The sequence below is a fragment of the Ceratotherium simum genome, chromosome 6 (assembly GCF_057802395.1).
Source record: "Ceratotherium simum simum isolate JZ-2026a chromosome 6, ASM5780239v1, whole genome shotgun sequence".
Lineage (NCBI taxonomy): Eukaryota > Metazoa > Chordata > Mammalia > Perissodactyla > Rhinocerotidae > Ceratotherium > Ceratotherium simum.
The window spans coordinates 55,505,014-55,522,224 of record NC_141905.1 but is presented as its reverse complement, the minus strand read 5'-3'; the positions used below and the strand labels follow the sequence as shown (position 1 = coordinate 55,522,224).

The window sequence follows — 17,211 nt, the reverse complement described above, 5'->3', positions numbered from 1 at the left end:
GAAGGAGGCATACAAAAACTGAGAGCACATACTGCCTTATTCTGTTTGTATGCATTCACGAGAGTGCACAATAAGCTGTCACTGTTTTGTGATGTAATTGTTAGTGATTTAAATTCCCTGAACTTCAGTTTCCTTTTTTCTGAACATAATGTGAGATAATAAACATAACTTCAGATGGATGTATTAAGGCAAAAATGAAAGAAAAAGACATTCTTTAGAAACTAAAAAGAGAAAAAAAGAAAAAACCACAGACTGGGAGTAAATATTTGCTACACTTATATATGATAAAGGACTTGTGTAGAAAAATATATTAAAAATTGTAATAATAAATAATAAGTCAAACAACCCAGTAAAAAGTGGGACTATAATTTGAGCACTTTACCCAAAATCATATACGAATGGAGAATCAACGCATGAAAAAAAAGTAAACATCACTATTTATCAAGAAAATAGAAGTTAAACAAAATATGATATCACTACACAACCACTACAGTGTCTAAAATTTATAAAGACTAACTAATGGCAAGTGGTGGATGGTATCTGGAGCACCTGGAACTCTCATACATTGCTAACAGGAATGTAAAATGTCACAGCCATGTTCGAAAACAGTTTGGTGGCTTTTTATGAAGTGTAACAGTTAAGCAACAATCCCACTCCTGGGTATTTACCCAAAAGAAATGAAAATTTATGTCCACACAAAAACCTGTATACAATGTAGAAGATGACTGACAGTAGAATTAAAGTAAAGTCTAAAGTTTTGAACTAGCAGAGAGATGAATTATTAAATCTTACAATTTGTAAATAAAACTCTACTTTAGGAGGTAAATGTATACAGAATTTTTGATGTCAGAATAAACTTTATTTAAAACCTAAAAAAGAACCTGTATACAAATGTTCATAGTACCTTTATTTAAATAGCCCCAAACTGGAAACAAGCCAAATATTCATCAATTAGTGAACAGATAAACAATTTGTGGTACTCCATAAGGTGGAATACTATGCATCAATAAAAAGGAACAAACTAATGATACATGCAATAACAAAGATGAATCTCAAACACATTCCACCACATAAAAGAGCAGAGATAAAGATTTATATTGATTACATGTTATTCCATTTATGTCACGTTCCAGTATATTGCATTCCTGAAAAGGCAAAACTGTAGGACCAAAAACTGATCAGTGGCTACCAAGGACTGAAACTGGGGGAGTGGATTGGTTGCAAAAGGACAATGAAGGAACTTTTGGAGATGATGGAAATGTTTTATATCTTAGTTGTGGTGGTACTTACATGACTTCATATATTGGTCAAAGCTCATTAGACTTTACAGTTAAAAAATGTGAATTTCCGGGTCCAGCCCGGTGGCGCAAGCCGTTAGGTGCGCGCTCTCCGCTGCAGTGGTCCGGGGTTCACCGGTTCAGATCCCGGGAGCGCACCAACACACTGCTTGGCAAGCCATGCTGTGGCGGGGTCCCACATAAAATGGAGGAAGACGGGCACGGATGTTAGCCAAGGGCCATTCTTCCTCAGCAAAAAAAAAGAGGAGGATTGGCAGATGTTGTTAGCACAGGGCTGATCTCCTCACAAAAAAAAAAAAAAAAAAAAAAAACGGGAAACTTTCTTTTCTATAACTTATACCTCAAGTTAAAAATAGAGTAATACATTAAGTCACAAAATGCATCTATGGTGAAAAGTAAGTCTCCCTCCCATCTAACAACACAAAGCCATTTAGACTTTCCAGAAACAATCATTCCCACCAACGAGTTATATGCCCTTCCAGAGAATATGTCCTTCTTCTCAGAAACATTACTCAGATCAGGCAGATAAACCTATATACATTTATGCCACTTATCACTCTCTTCTTTTTTTATCCAAATGACAAGAATCTCCTGCATCTTGATTTTTTTATTTAATAAAATGATTTGGATATAGTCCCATATCAACACATGTATATCTGCCTTATTCATGCTACATAGTATGAATGTGCCATCACACTACTGATGAACAATTAGATAATTCAAAATATTTTTATTACAAACAATGATACAAGGACAATTTTTTTGGACATTCCTTCATTAGCACTTATAATAGACACCAAGAATTTTCATTTTTGCGTTATAAATTACTATATTTTATGTTTTAATAGATATCCCCAAAATGTTCTCCAAAAAAAATGTACTTATTTATAATCCTGCCAGTGGCACTTGAACTACTAGTTTACACATATCCTCACCAACACAATGTTTTCTCAGCCTTTAACTTCATCAATCTGACAGGTGAAAACGTTGTCTCACAGTCTTAGCTTGTATTTTGCATATGTTGCCTAGTTTAATTCTTGCAACGTTCTATTGAGGTAGACAAGGCTGGTATTATCAACAGTTTACAAATGAGAAAACTGAGGCTCATAGGCTTAAGAAATTTACTCAAGATTATAGCTAAGAGTAGCAGAGCCAGAGTTCATACTGAGTTCCTCCTGATCCCACTGCCATGCATTTCTTTTTTTTTTTTAATTTTTTGTTTATTGCAGTAACATTGGTTTATAACATTGTATAAATTTCAGGTGTACATCATTATACTTCTATTTCTGCATAGATTACATCATGTTCACCACCCAACTACTAATTACAACACATCACCACACACATGTGCTGAATTATCCCTTTCACCCTCCTCCCTCCCCCCTTCCCCTGAATACCTACTGGAGTTTTCCATTTTTAGGACACATTTGGCAGAAGACAGTGTCTGATTCTTTTAGAAAAGCCAAAAGGGAATACCCCTCTGCACACATAACACTCCTTCCATCCTCTGCCCTAACCATGCAACTGTGATTCTGATCACGTGTTTTCCTGGGTGGGAAATAAGAACCTGAAAACCATAAAGAGATTTAACGAGGGCACGTGGAACATGATGGTCATTCTCCAACTCAGAGGAAGTCATTCTTCCCCAAAGTTACTTTATCAACTATTTCAAAATTATCTCTAGGAGGACCATTTTAGCCTCTTGCTACTTTTCTGCTCAGCCCATAAACTATGAGCATTTGTCTTCCTGGAGGTATAAATGTGCAATCCTTTATCTGAAACCCTGGAGACAATTGTTTTATCATATTCAGAATTGTTTGACATTTTAGAAAGATATTATGATGTAAATGCTGTAAAGTTTATGATACACTCAATGATGTGGCAAGTACCAGACAGTCAAACACATTGCTATTTCTTTAGCAAAACATAAATAGTCACACAAAGTGGCATAAATAAGGAATATAAATAGATTCACTTCAGTTCACGTAAGGTTTTGGCCGCTGAATGAAACTGCCCCAAGCCTGCCTTGGTTTTTAAATTTCCAGGTTTCTAGTATTCCCGAATTAAGGATGAGGGGTTTCTAAACCCATATTACAGAAAAAAACCTTAGATCAGCTCTGTCCGACACAGTAGCCTTGAGTAATCCATGGTTATTTATATCTAAATTAAAGCTAATTACAAGTAAATAAAATTTAAAATTCAGTTCCTCAGTTGCGTTATTCACATTTCAGGTACTCAATAGGCACATGTGGCTAACAGCTCCCATCTGAGACAAGACAGATATTCAGAATTCCCTCTTCCCCAGAAGATGGAAGTAGTAATTACAACATTAATAAACTCTCAACTCTTCCCCTCAAAGTAGAATTGCCGGTGGGAATCCAAAAGTTAGAGCGACTTTGGAAGACACTTTGGCATCTCTTACAATACTAAACATACTCTTACCACGTGATTCAGCAATCACATTCCTTGGTATTTACCTAAATAAGGTGAAAACTTATGTCCACACAAAAACCTGCACATGGGTGTTTATAGAGGCTGTATTCATTGCCAAAACTCGGAAGCAACCAAGATGTTCTTCACCAGGTGAATGAATAAAGAAACTGAGGCAATGAGATATTATTCAGCACTAAAAAGAAATGAGCTATCAAGTCATGAAAAGACATGGAGGAACCTTAAGTGCATATTACTAAGTGGAAGAAGCCAATCTGAATAAGGCTGCATACTGTATAATTCCAACTATACGACATTCTGAAAAAGACAAAACCACAAGGACAGTAACAAGATCAGTGGTTGCCAGGGGTTGGGGGAGGGAGGATGAATAGGCAGAGCACAGAGGATTTTCAGGGCAGTGAAACTACTCTGTATGCCACTACAATGATGGATACATGTCATCATACATTTCCCCACACCCATAGAATGTGCGACGCCAAGAGTGAAGCCTAATGTAAATGATGACCTTTGGATAATGATAATGTGTCAATGTAGGCTCGTCAATTGTAACAAATGTACCATTCTGGTAGAGGATGTTGACAATGGGGGAGCTCTGCGTGTGTGGAGGCAGGAGGCACACGGGAAATCTCTGTACTTTCGACTCAATATTGCTGTGAACCTAAAAGTGTTCTAAAAAGTAAAGTCTGTCAAAGAAAATCATACAAAAACAAGAGGAGAGGGAATACTTTCCTAATCTTATTTTTTTAAATATTTACAAAAAACATACAGAAATTATCATTCTCAGTGATGAGATATTAAGCCTCCACCCTTTCTTGGATCTCAGAAATGAAACAAGATGTTTACTGTCACCACTTCTATTCAAAACTATCCTGGAAATGCAGCCAGTGTGATAATGCGATAAAAAGAAAGTAAAGTCATGAGAATTGGAAAATAAAAAATAAAACAAATATTAAGCCAGATCGCAGAGCTGTGTACTCAAAAATCATAAATGAATCCCCAAACAAATTATTAGCAATGATAGGTGAATTTAGAAAGGTTGCTAGGCAGAAAATCATCAAAATAATAAAATCAATTATATTTCCATATAACACAAAAAGTGGAAAAAGGCATTTTAAAAATTATACAACATAAACTAACATCAAAAATATCATTGATCTAGGAAAAACCCAATAGATGCGCAAGCTACTGTACTGAAAACAAAACAGCATTGAAAAATTAAAGAAAGCCCAAATAAATTCAGAGAATATATGACATTCATGAATTGAAAGATTCAAGGTGTCAATTATTTCCAAAATTAATTTAATATCACCCTGATAAATCATAGCCGGGTGTTTTGGGTAATTGACAAACTGATAGTACAATTTATTTGGAAATGTAAACAGCTAAAGAGTAGCCAAAACAATACTAAGAAACAGAACAAATTTGGAAGACTTACATAGCCAGATAGCAAGACTTGTCCTAAAGATTTATACCAAACTGGAAACAACACAAAATCCATCAAGCTGCCACACATCTGACTTTTGCTCTTCTTTCATCTTGCATTACCAGAGGATCGAAACCATACTGTGAATATGGGAACTTCAAGAGCACTGAGGTCAGTGTAGGAGAAGCAAATCTTACCTTGGGGATGAGGTAGTTTCTGAATTTAACGTCACAGGTCACTGCATGAGGCAGGTTGTTAGGGATGAGGTCAAGGTATCTCTGGACCTCATGTATCACGGCATCCATGTAGGGCATGTGGCTCCTGTCCTGCATGCAGGGGCTCCGGTGTCTGCCAATCACACGGTCAATCTCTTCCTGGACTTTAGCTGGTAAGACACAAGTAAGACTGATGGAAAAAGAGAAAAATGCACAGCACATTTGCATTCCAATTCAGGGTTACATGAAGCACTATGAAGGTGTTCTAACATCATTATAAACATAAATTATATGCTCAGAAGTACACCTAGACATAGAGAGAGAGTGCCAGAATATAGATACATACAACTCTCATACAAGCTGGGCTTTGAGATACATTTGTGCACACTTATATATTAGCGTACAGGATAATTAATACAAGTAGAAACGATGAAATGCTTCAAAATATAAATAGTACATTACCAACTTAAGAAATTATTGTCCTTGCAGAAAGAAAAACAGGAATAAAGTATTAATTTCATATAAATATAATATATGATGTTTTAAAAATAAAATTCTACTAACTGATGAATATGTATGCATGGTTTGTATGACTACATGTGTGTTGTGTGTGTGTATTTGTTGCAACTCGCAATGATATCTTCTCTCATCTTCACACGCCCCAAATGTGGCCACTTTGAAACATTCTAGCCGTTTCCTCTGAAATTTGTGTTTCATATTTCTATACTGACTATTTCTTGATTCATCCATTTTTCGACAACGTCTAATGACTTTCTGGTGAGAGATGTGAGAGCTTACATCTCAACCAGCACCCCATACGAAACACACAGACCTACAAACAGATGCGCACACACACTTCCCTCACTCCATCTCCCCCATGTATTTATATCACGATTGTTTAATATATCAATATTCGTTGTTTATAACATGAAGATTATAATAAATATTGTACAGGTAAGAAATGATTATGTTTGATCTTTTGTACATTCTTGGGCTTGTAAGTGCCTATTTCGATTCCTAATTTTAGATGCCAGTTTAGAGTTATTGCAACTGTTCAGGTAGATGTTTCAAACTCCTAGTAATAATTTTCTCATTACCGGAAAATCTGAAATAATCAATCATCTCTCTTTTGTTCTTGGTGTCTCCTCTTATATCTGCTTTATCCACCTGGTCCATTTTGAAATACATGTTTCCTAAGCCTGGTGCCTAGCACCCTTCCTGAAACTTCCATTCTCCTTCATGAGATCTCCTGATTCCTGGAGTCCAGGGCTTCCTCTGATGTGATTTCAGATATTTGGATGGATCATATCCTTCAGTATCATTCCGAGAGAATAAAAACAGAAGGCACCTTTTTTGTCAAATTGTAGATCTGAAAATATCCTTTAACTATTAATACTTAAGATGATAGTTGCTCTCGAGAATTCTAAGGCCGTACATGACCTGATTTATCTCTGCAAGTTTTTATGAATTTCTCTTTAATCCTGGTGTTCTGAAGTTCCATGACCCTCTGTCTTGGGGCAGATATTACTTCATTCACTTTGTTGGGTATTTGGTGAGAATTTTCTATCTAGATGGCAGAAGACGGAGGTCTTTTCTCTGGAGCTGTGCATTCTCTGGGGTATATATCTGGCTGCTGAATTTTAGGAACAGGATGGAGAAAGGCGCTAAGGGTCTCAGAATTCAAATGGACTCTTACTTAGTCTTTTTTTTTCAGCCCTACACCTCACACTTTCCCTGTCGCTGCCCAGTGTCCCTGAGTGCAGGGCCTCTTTGGTTCCATTTCTCTAGAGAGTTAACCTCCCTTTGCTGTGGAGGAAAAACAGTTACCTGCTGTTACTTCTCCACAAGAGAAGTTGTGGAGGGAACCGGGGCAGGGAGAGCCTGCTGTTTTCTGCTCCATTCTCCCTATACCTTCTTTGACAATTGCTTCTTCCAATACCGAACGTTATGTGCCTGTAGGGGTACAAATTTGGTTGTTTACCCGTGATAAATCTGCTGTTTTTGAAATTTAGGTAACAACTTCAATCTCTCTACTAAGTTGGTTATCAGCCCTCCATTGGCTCTCGATGTTTCAGAAATTTGTTAAAGACTTCATGATTGTTTGTTGTGCTCCTCTTTTCCAACGTAAACAGGAGTAACTCTTATTTGTAATTAATCATCATTTCAATGGGATTCTGACCCAGAAAAACGTGATGTGTGAGCTAATCTGCTTGCAGAACCATACTCTATTTAAAGATAATTTTTTTAAATTATTTAAAAAACTTTTTCATAGGGGCCGGCAAGGTTGCATAACAGTTAAGTTCACCCACTCCACTTCAGCATCCCGGGGTTCACAGGTTCGGATCCCCTGAGTATGACTCATTAATTGCTGTGGCAGCATCCCATATAAAGTAGAGGAACATGGGCACGGATGTTAGCTTATGGCCCATCTTCCTCAGCAAGAAAAGAAGAGGATTGGTAATGGATGTTAGCTCAGGGTATATCTTCCTCACAACAAAAAAAAAAAAAGTTGTTCATAAAAGATAGAACTATTGACTTGGAAAGAAATTTTTATGGCAAACACCATTTTTCTGGACTCATACTTCTGAAATAATAAAACTCCTTTAGAAGAGTGACATCAGCATAAGAAAAGAAAATTATAGGCCAATATCCCTGACGAACATAGATGCAACAATTCTCAACAAAATATTAGCAAACTGAATTCAACAGTACATTAAAAGGATCATACACTATGATCAAGTCAGATTTACCCCTGAGATGCAGGAGTGGTTCAACATACATAAAACAATAAATATGATATGCCACATTAACAAAATGAAGGATAAAAATCATCTTAATAGATGCAGGAAAAGCATTTGACACAATTCAACATCTTTTCACGATACATACTCTCAACAAATTATGTACAGAAGGAATGTACCTCAAAACAACAAAGGTCATATATAACAAGCCCAAAGCTAACATCATACTCAACAGTGAAAAGCTGAAAGCTTTTCCTCTAGATCGGGAAGAACACAAAGATGCCTACTCTCACCACTTCTTTTCAGTATAGTGCTGGAAGTCCTAGCCAGAGCAATTAGACAAGGAAAATAAATAAAAAGCATCCATATCAGAAAGGAAGAAGTTAAATTGTCTCTATTTGCAGATGACATGATCTTATATACAGAAAGACCTAAGGACTCTACCAAAAACTGTTAGAACGAATAAAAAAATTCAGTAAAGAGGCGGAGTCAAGATGGCGGCGTAGGCAGACTCTGAACTCACCTCCTCCTGTGGACACAGCCAATTTACAACTACTCGTGGAAAAATTACCCCTGAGACAGAACTGAAAACTGGATGAGAGGAACTCCTGCAACAACGGACAATCCTAACTGGGGTGGAAGAGGCAGAGACTCCCTTCTGGAGAGGAAAAACGCCGCCTTCACAAGCCGCCAGCGTCACGTCCGCCACGGCTGCCGGGAGCAGCTCACAGGTACGCACCCTCCCTGGAGGCGCGGGGTCCTGAGCCGGGGAGCGCCCCCGCTGTGGGCATTTTGTGGACCCAGCACAATCGACACCAGTGGCATAATATCTGACCTTGCCTGCTACTAAAGCTTTGGGGAGCACCCCCAGAAAACCCGGTTCACAAAGAAACTAAAACTGGCTCTTAAAGGGCCCGCACACAAACTCACCCGTGCCAGAAAGCATCCTAAAATCACCAGAAAGAAAGGTGCACACTGCTTTGGTGACAAGAGACTCACCTAATAGGCCCTGAGTGCATCTCGGTGAGGGGTGAGACCTCTCCAGGGACTGGGACATTGGCGGCGGCCATTGTTGTGGCCTGGTGTGAGCGTGCTGACACAGACGCCATTGGAGTTCTCCCTGAGGCCTGCTAGCCCAGGGTCTGCTCCACCCGCTAGAGCACTGATTTAATCCAGCTCAGCCAAGGCAGGCAGCCCACCCTAGAGACTGGCCCCACCTAACAACAAGCCCTCAGGCAACGTGTGGGCCTGCATAGATTGGTGACTGGATTTTCTGCAGCCTGGCAACTGAGCTGACTTGAGCGGGGCAGGGTGTGCACAAGGAGCGGGTGGAGAGTGTGGGGTGGTGGCGGAGTGTGTGGGGCTCCCGCCGTGGAGAGACTGGGTCCGCTTGGGGAGGTCGGGGTGCTCACACGGGGCAGGACTGTGTTGACTGTGTGTGTGGACCTCTGGGCGGCAGGGCTTGTCAGCTGCAGAAGACTTGTGCTTCTCAAAGACCCACATAGGAGGTTTGCCCCACCTTCCAAAGCCTGAAACAATTGGGTGCTCCAGTGCCTGAGGCCAGCCCCACCCAGCTGCAATCCTCAGAGAGCTGACAAGAGACCTAATAGGCTAGAGGTTTACAGCAATTCTAAGGCCCTGAGCCTAACAACCTGCCACACTGGGGGCCTACTCACTTAAAAGAAATACTGCAACACAAATGTGGTATTAGAACTTACAGCCAACTGTGCTGGGGCTCCCCACACCTGATAAAGAGACTGAAGGGCCCACAACAACTACAAGCAGCTGAGCATTACAACAGCTGGCCAGGAGCATAACTCAGCCTCCCTGGGCGCCTATAGGGAGAGCTAACAGGCCACAATAGAAGGACACACGTAGCCCACATAGGGACCACCCGTGGAATATTGAGAACTGAGGGAAGCACACTGGAAGACTCCTAAGCCATCACTTACATAAGGTCACCTATCCAAGAGCAGGAGACGTAGCTGACCTACCTAATACGTAGACACAAGCACAGGGAAAGAGGCAAAATGAGGAGGCAAAAGAATACATTCCAAGTAAGGGAACAGGACAAAACCCCAGAAAAGGAACTAAGTGAAACAGAAATGAGCAACCTACCTGACAGAGAGTTCAAACTAAGAGTGTTAAGGATGCTCACTGATCTGGGGAGAAGAATAGATGAACTCAGTGAGAATGTCAACAAAGAAATGGAAGATATAAAAAGAACCAATCAGAAATGAAGAATACAATACTGGAAATGAAAAACTCATTAGAGGGACTCAAAAGCAGAGTAGAGGATACAGAAGAACGGATCAGTGAGCTGGAAGAAAGACTAGAAGAAATTACCCAAGGTGAACAGGTAAAAGAGAAAAGAATTAAAAAGAGTGAGGACAGTCTAAGGGACCTCTGGGACAACATCAAGCGCACTAACATCCGTGTTATAGGTGTCCCGGAAGGAGAAGAGCGAGACAAGGGGGCAGAGAATCTATTTCAAGAAATAATAGATGAAAACTTCCCTAACCTAAGGAAGGAAACAGACATCCAGGTACAGGAGGCACAGAGAGCCCCAAACAAGATAAACCCAAAGAGGCCCACACCAAGACACATCATAATCAAAATGTCCAGAATTAAAGATAAAGAGAGAATCCTAAAAGCAGCAAGAGAATGTCAAGTTACATACAAAGGAAACCCCATAAGGCTATCAGCTGACTTCTCAGCAGAAACCTTACAGGCTAGAAGAGAATGGCACGATATATTTAAAGTGCTAAAAGGAAAAACATTACAGCCAAGAATACTCTACCCGGCAAGGTTATCGTTCAAAATGGAAGGAGAGATCAAAATTTTCCCAGATAAGCAAAAATTAAAGGAGTTTGTCACCAAGAAACCAGTGTTACAAGAAATGTTAAAGGGACTGATTTAAGGGGAAAAGAGAAGACCACAAATAGGAAAAATTATCTATTTCCACGATTAGAACGTAATGGATACAAATGCACAAAAAAGAGGTTAGATATGATATCAAAAACATAAAAGGAGGGAGGAGGGTAGTTAAAGAGTACAGCTTTCAGACAGAGGTCAAACTAAAGTGACCATCAATTCTGTATAGAAGAAGTAGGAACAGAGAAGGACTACTTAAACACTGAGGAAAAAAAAAAAAAGTTAAAAAATGGCAGTAAGTACATACTTATCAATAGCTACTTTAAACGTCAATGGACTAAATGCCCCAATTAAAAGGCATAGGGTGGCTGACTGGATAAAAAAACAAGACCCATATATATGCTGCATACAAGAGACACACTTCAGACCTAAAGACACTCACAAACTGAAAGTGAAGGGATGGAAAAAGATACTCCACGCAAATGGCAATGAAAAGAAAGCTGGGGTAGCAGTACTCATATCAGACAAAATAGACTTTCAAACAAAAACTGTAAAAAGAGACAAAGAAGGGCATTACATAATGATCAAGGGAACAATCCAACAAGAGGATATAACACTCGTAAATATCTACGCACCCAATGTAGGTGCACCTAAATATATAAAGCAATTATTAACAGACATAAAAACAGAAATAGACAGTAACACAATAATAGTAGGGGACTTTAACACTCCACTTACACCAACAGATAGATCATCCAAACAGAAGATCAATAAGGAAACATTGGCCTTAAACGACACCTTAGAACAGATGGACCTAGTAGATATATACAGAGCATTCCATCCAAAAACCGAAGAATACACGTTCTTTTCAAATGCACATGGAACATTCTCCAAGATTGATCACATATTAGGCCACAAAACAAGTCTCCATAAATTTAAGAAGATTGAAATAATACCAAGCATCTTTTCTGACCACAACGGTATGAAACTAGAAATCAACTATAGGAAGAAAATCAGAAAAGCCACAAATACATGGAGATTAAACAAAATGCTACTGAACAACGACTGGGTTAACGAAGAAATCAAAGAAGAAATCAAAAAATACCTGGAGGGCCGGCCCCGTGGCTTGGTGGTTAAGTGAGCGCGCTCCACTGCTGGCGACCCGGGTTCGGATCCCGGGCTCGCACCGACGCGCTGCTTCTCCGGCCATGCTGAGGCCGCGTCCCACATACAGCAACTAGAAGGATGTGCAGCTATGACACACAACTATCTACTGGGGCTTTGGGGGGAAAAATAAATAAATAAAATCTTTAAAAAAAAAAAAAAATACCTGGAGACAAATGAAAATGAAAATACGACATGCCAGAATTTATGGGATACAGCAAAAGCGGTTCTAAGAGGGAAGTTTATAGCGATACAGGCCTATCTCAACAAACAAGAAAAATCTCAAATAAACAATCTAAAAATGCACCTAAAGGAACTGGAAAAAGAAGAACAAACAAAGCCCAAAATCAGTAGAAGAAGGGAAATAATAAAAATCAGAGCAGAAATAAATGAAATAGAGACCAAAAAAACAATAGAAAAAATTAATAAAACCAAGAGCTGGTTCTTTGAAAAGGTCAACAAAATTGACAAACCTTTAGCTAGACTCACCAAGAAAAAAAGAGAGAAGGCACAAATAAGTAAAATCAGAAATGAAAGAGGAGAGGTTACAACAGACACCTCAGAAATACAAAAGATTATAAGAGAATACTATGAAAAACTATATGCCAACCAATTCGACAATCTGGAAGAAATGGATAAATTCTTAGAATCATACAACCTTCCAAAACTGGATCAAGAAGAAGTGGAGAATTTGAATAGACCAATCACCAGTAAGGAGATCGAAACAGTAATCAAAAACCTCCCCAAAAATAAAAGTCCAGGACCAGACGGCTTCCCTGGTGAATTCTACCAAACATTCAAAGAAGACTTAATACCTATCCTTCTCAAACTCTTCCAAAAATTGAGGAGGGGGGGAAGCTCCCTAACTCATTCTACGAAGCTGACATTACCCTGATACCAAAACCAGACAAGGACAACACAAAAAAAGAAAATTACAGGCCAATATCACTGATGAACATCGATGCAAAAATCCTCAACTAAATACTAGCAAATCGCATACAACAATACGTTAGAAAGATTATACACCATGATCAAGTGGGATTTATTCCAGGGATGCAGGGATGGTTTAACATTCGCAAATCAATCAACGTAATACACCACATTAATAAAATGAAGAACAAAAATCACATGATCATCTCAATAGATGCAGAGAAAGCATTTGACAAGATCCAGCATCCATTTATGATAAAAACTCTGAATAAAATGGGTATAGAAGGAAAGTACCTCAACATAATAAAGACCATATATGAGAAACCCACAGCTAATATCATCCTCAATGGTGAAAAACTGAAAGCTATCCCTCTAAGAACAGGAACCAGACAAGGATGCCCACTGTCACCACTCCTATTTAACATAGTATTGGAAGTCCTAGCCAGAGCAATCAGGCAAGAGAAAGAAATAAAAGGGATCCAAATTGGAAAGGAAGAAGTGAAACTGTCACTATTTGCAGATGACATGATTTTATATATAGAAAACCCTAAAGAATCCACCAGAAAACTTTTAGAAGTAATAAACGAATATGGTAAAGTTGCAGGATACAAAATCAACATACAAAAATCAGTCGCATTTCTGTACACTAACAACGAAGTAGCAGAAAGAGAAATTAAGAATACCATCCCATTTACAATTGCAACAAAAAGAATAAAATACCTAGGAATAAATTTAACCAAAGAGGTGAAAGATCTGTACACCGAAAACTATAAAACATTTCTGAAAGAAATTGAAGAAGACACAAGGAAATGGAAAGATATTCCGTGCTCTTGGATTGGAAGAATTAACATAGTTAAGATGTCCATACTTCCTAAAGCCATCTATAGATTCAATGCAATCCCTATCAAAGTTCCAACAACATTTTTCACAGAAATAGAACAAAGAATCCTAAAATTCATATGGAACAACAAAAGACTAGCTAAAGGATATCCTGAGAAAAAAGAACAAAGCTGGAGGTATCACACTCCCTGATTTCAAAATATACTACAAAGCTATAGTAACCAAAACAGCATGGTACTGGCACAAAAACAGACACACAGATCAATGGAATAGAATCGAAAGCCCAGAAATAAACCCACACATCTATGGACAGCTAATCTTTGACAAAGGAGCCAAGAACATACAATGGGGAAAAGAAAGTCTCTTCAACAAATGGTGTTGGGAAAACTGGATAGCCATATGCAAAAAAATGAAAGTAGATCCTTACCTTACACCATACACAAAAATTAACTCCAAATGGATTAAAGACTTGAATGTAAGACCTGAAACTGTGAAAGTTCTAGAAGAAAACATAGGCAGTACGCTCTTCGACATCGGTCTTAGCAACATCTTTTCTAACACCACATCTGACCGGGCAAGAGAAACAATAGAAAAAATAAACAAATGGGACTACATCAAACTAAAAAGCTTCTGCACAGCAAAGGAAACCATCAACAAAACGAAAAGACAACCTAACAATTGGGAGAAGATATTTGCAAACCATACATCTGATAAGGGCTTAATCTCCAAAATATATAAAGAACTCATGCATCTCAACAACAAAAACTACCAACCCAATTAAAAAATGGGCAAAAGACCTGAACAGACATTTCTCCAAAGAAGATATACAGATGGCCAACAGACACATGAAAAGATGTTCAAAATCACTAACTATCAGGGAAATGCAAATCAAAACTACAATGAGATATCACCTCACGCCTGTCAGAATGGCTATAATTAACAAGACAGGAAACAACATGTGTTGGAGAGGATGTGGAGAGAAGGGAACTCTCATACACTGCTGGTGGGAGTGCAAACTGGTGCAGCCACTATGGAAAACAGTATGGAGATTCCTCAAAAAATCAAGGATAGAACTACCATATGATCCAGCTATTCCACTGTTGGGTATTTATCCAAAGAACTTGAAAACACCAATTTGCAAAGGTACATGCACCCCTGTGTTCATTGCAGCCTTATTCACAATAGCCAAGACTTGGAAGCAACCTAAGTGCCCATCAAGGGACGAATGGATAAAGAAGCTGTGGTATATATACACAATGGAATACTACTCAGCCATAAGAAACGACGAAATCCAGCCATTTGTGACAACATGGATGGACATTGAGGGTATAATGCAAAGTGAAATAAGTCAGAGGGAGAAGGCCAAATACCGCATGATTTCCTTCATTAAGTAGTAGATAATAACAACAATAAACAAACACATAGGGACAGAGATTGGATTGGTGGTTACCAGAGGGGAAGGGGGGAGGGTGGAGGGTGAAAGGGATAATTCAGTACATGTGTGTGGTGATGGGTTGTAATTAGTATTTTGGTGGTGAACATGATGTAGTCCATGCAGAAATAGAAGTACAATGATGTACACCTGAAATTTTTGCAATGTTATAAACCAATGTTACTGCAATAAAAAAAAAAAAAACACCACAAAAAAAATTCAGTAAAGTAGCAGGATGCAACTCAATGTATAAAAATCAGTTCTGTTTCTATACACTAACAACAAACTATCTGAAAGAGAAATTAGGAAAACAATCCCATTTACAATAGGATCAAAAAGAATAAAATACTTAGTAATAAATTTAACCAAAGAGGTGAAAGATCTGTACACTGAAAACTATAAAACACTGATGAAAAAAATTGAAGAGAACACAATTAAATGGAAAGATATCCTGTGGTCATGGCTTAGAAAAATTAATATCGTTAAAATGTTCATATTACCCAAAGTGATCTACTGATTCAATGTAATCCTTATCAAATTATAAAGACATTTTTCACAGAAATAGAGAAAGAAATCCTAAGTTCACGTGGAACCACGAAAGACCCTGACTAGACAAAGCAATCTTGAGAAAGAAGAATGAAGCTGGAGATATCACACTTTCTGATTTCAAACTATATTACAAAGTTACAGTAATCAAAACAGGGTGCTACTGGCATAAAAACAGACACACAGGGGCCAGCCTGGTGGCATAGTGGTTAAGTTTGCACACTCTGCTTCAGCGGCCCTGGGTTCATGTGGATTTGAATCTGGGACACAGACCTATGCACTGCTCATCAAGCCACATTGTGGCAGCAACCCACATACAAAATAGAGGAAGATTGGCACCAATGTTAGCTCAAGGACAATCTTCCTCAGCGCAAAAAAAAAAAAGAACCCAGACACACAGACCAATGGAACAGAATTGAAAGCCCAGAAATAAACTCATGTATCTGTAGTCAACTGTCTTTGACAAGGGTGCCAAGAATACACAATGGGGAAAGGATTGTCTTTTCAATAAATGGTGTTGGGAAAACTGGATATTCACATGCAAAAGAATATAATTTGACCCTTATCTTAGACCCGTCACAAAAATAACTTGAAATGGATTAAAGACTTAACTGAAAGACCTCAAACCACAAAACTCCTAATAGAAAATAGAAGAGAAAAACTCCTTAACATGGCCTTGGCAATTATTTTTGATATGACACCAAAAGCACAGGCAACGAAAGCAAAAATAAGCAAATGGGACTACATCATATAAAAACCTTCTACACAGCAAAAGAAACAATCAACAAAATGAAAAGGCAACCTATGGAATGGGAAAAAATATTTGCAAACCCTATATCTGATAAGGGGTTAATATCCAAAATATATAAGGAACTCATACAACTCAATAGCAAATAATAGTAACAACCCAATAAAAAATGGGCAAAAGGACTGAATGACGTCGACATCATGGCAGAGTGAGCTTCCCTGTAAGCTCTCCCCAGATAAGATACAACAAAAAGGACGCTCACATACCAACAAAGGATCCTCACACAACAAAAGGACATCTGAGAGACCCACGCAGCTGTACATCTGAGAGTGGACCTGCTGGAGGCCCTGGAGGAAGTGGGGAGAGGTAAGGAGAAATCCTTCCCCTCCCCATCCAATTGAAGGCTCCAGTCTTCATGGCTCCCAGAGAGGGGGAGGGGCATCCCTTTGTGGGATAACCTTCTCTCTCAAAGGTCTCTCACAGGCCATGGGAAAATTCCATACAGAGGAGTCTGAACTGTAGCGGGGGTGCCATCAACATCTGAGCACC

General features: G+C 38.7%; 1 protein-coding gene across 1 annotated transcript in view; it reads right to left on the bottom strand.

Moving 5' to 3' along the window:
• Positions 1-17,211, bottom strand: part of LOC101403493 (cytochrome P450 2C18-like) — a 42,941-nt gene that overhangs the window by 6,627 nt on the left and 19,103 nt on the right. The window contains exon 7 of the mRNA XM_014785816.2: positions 5,370-5,557. Coding sequence (XP_014641302.2) covers positions 5,370-5,557 — 188 coding nt within the window. The remainder of the gene's footprint in view (positions 1-5,369; positions 5,558-17,211) is intronic.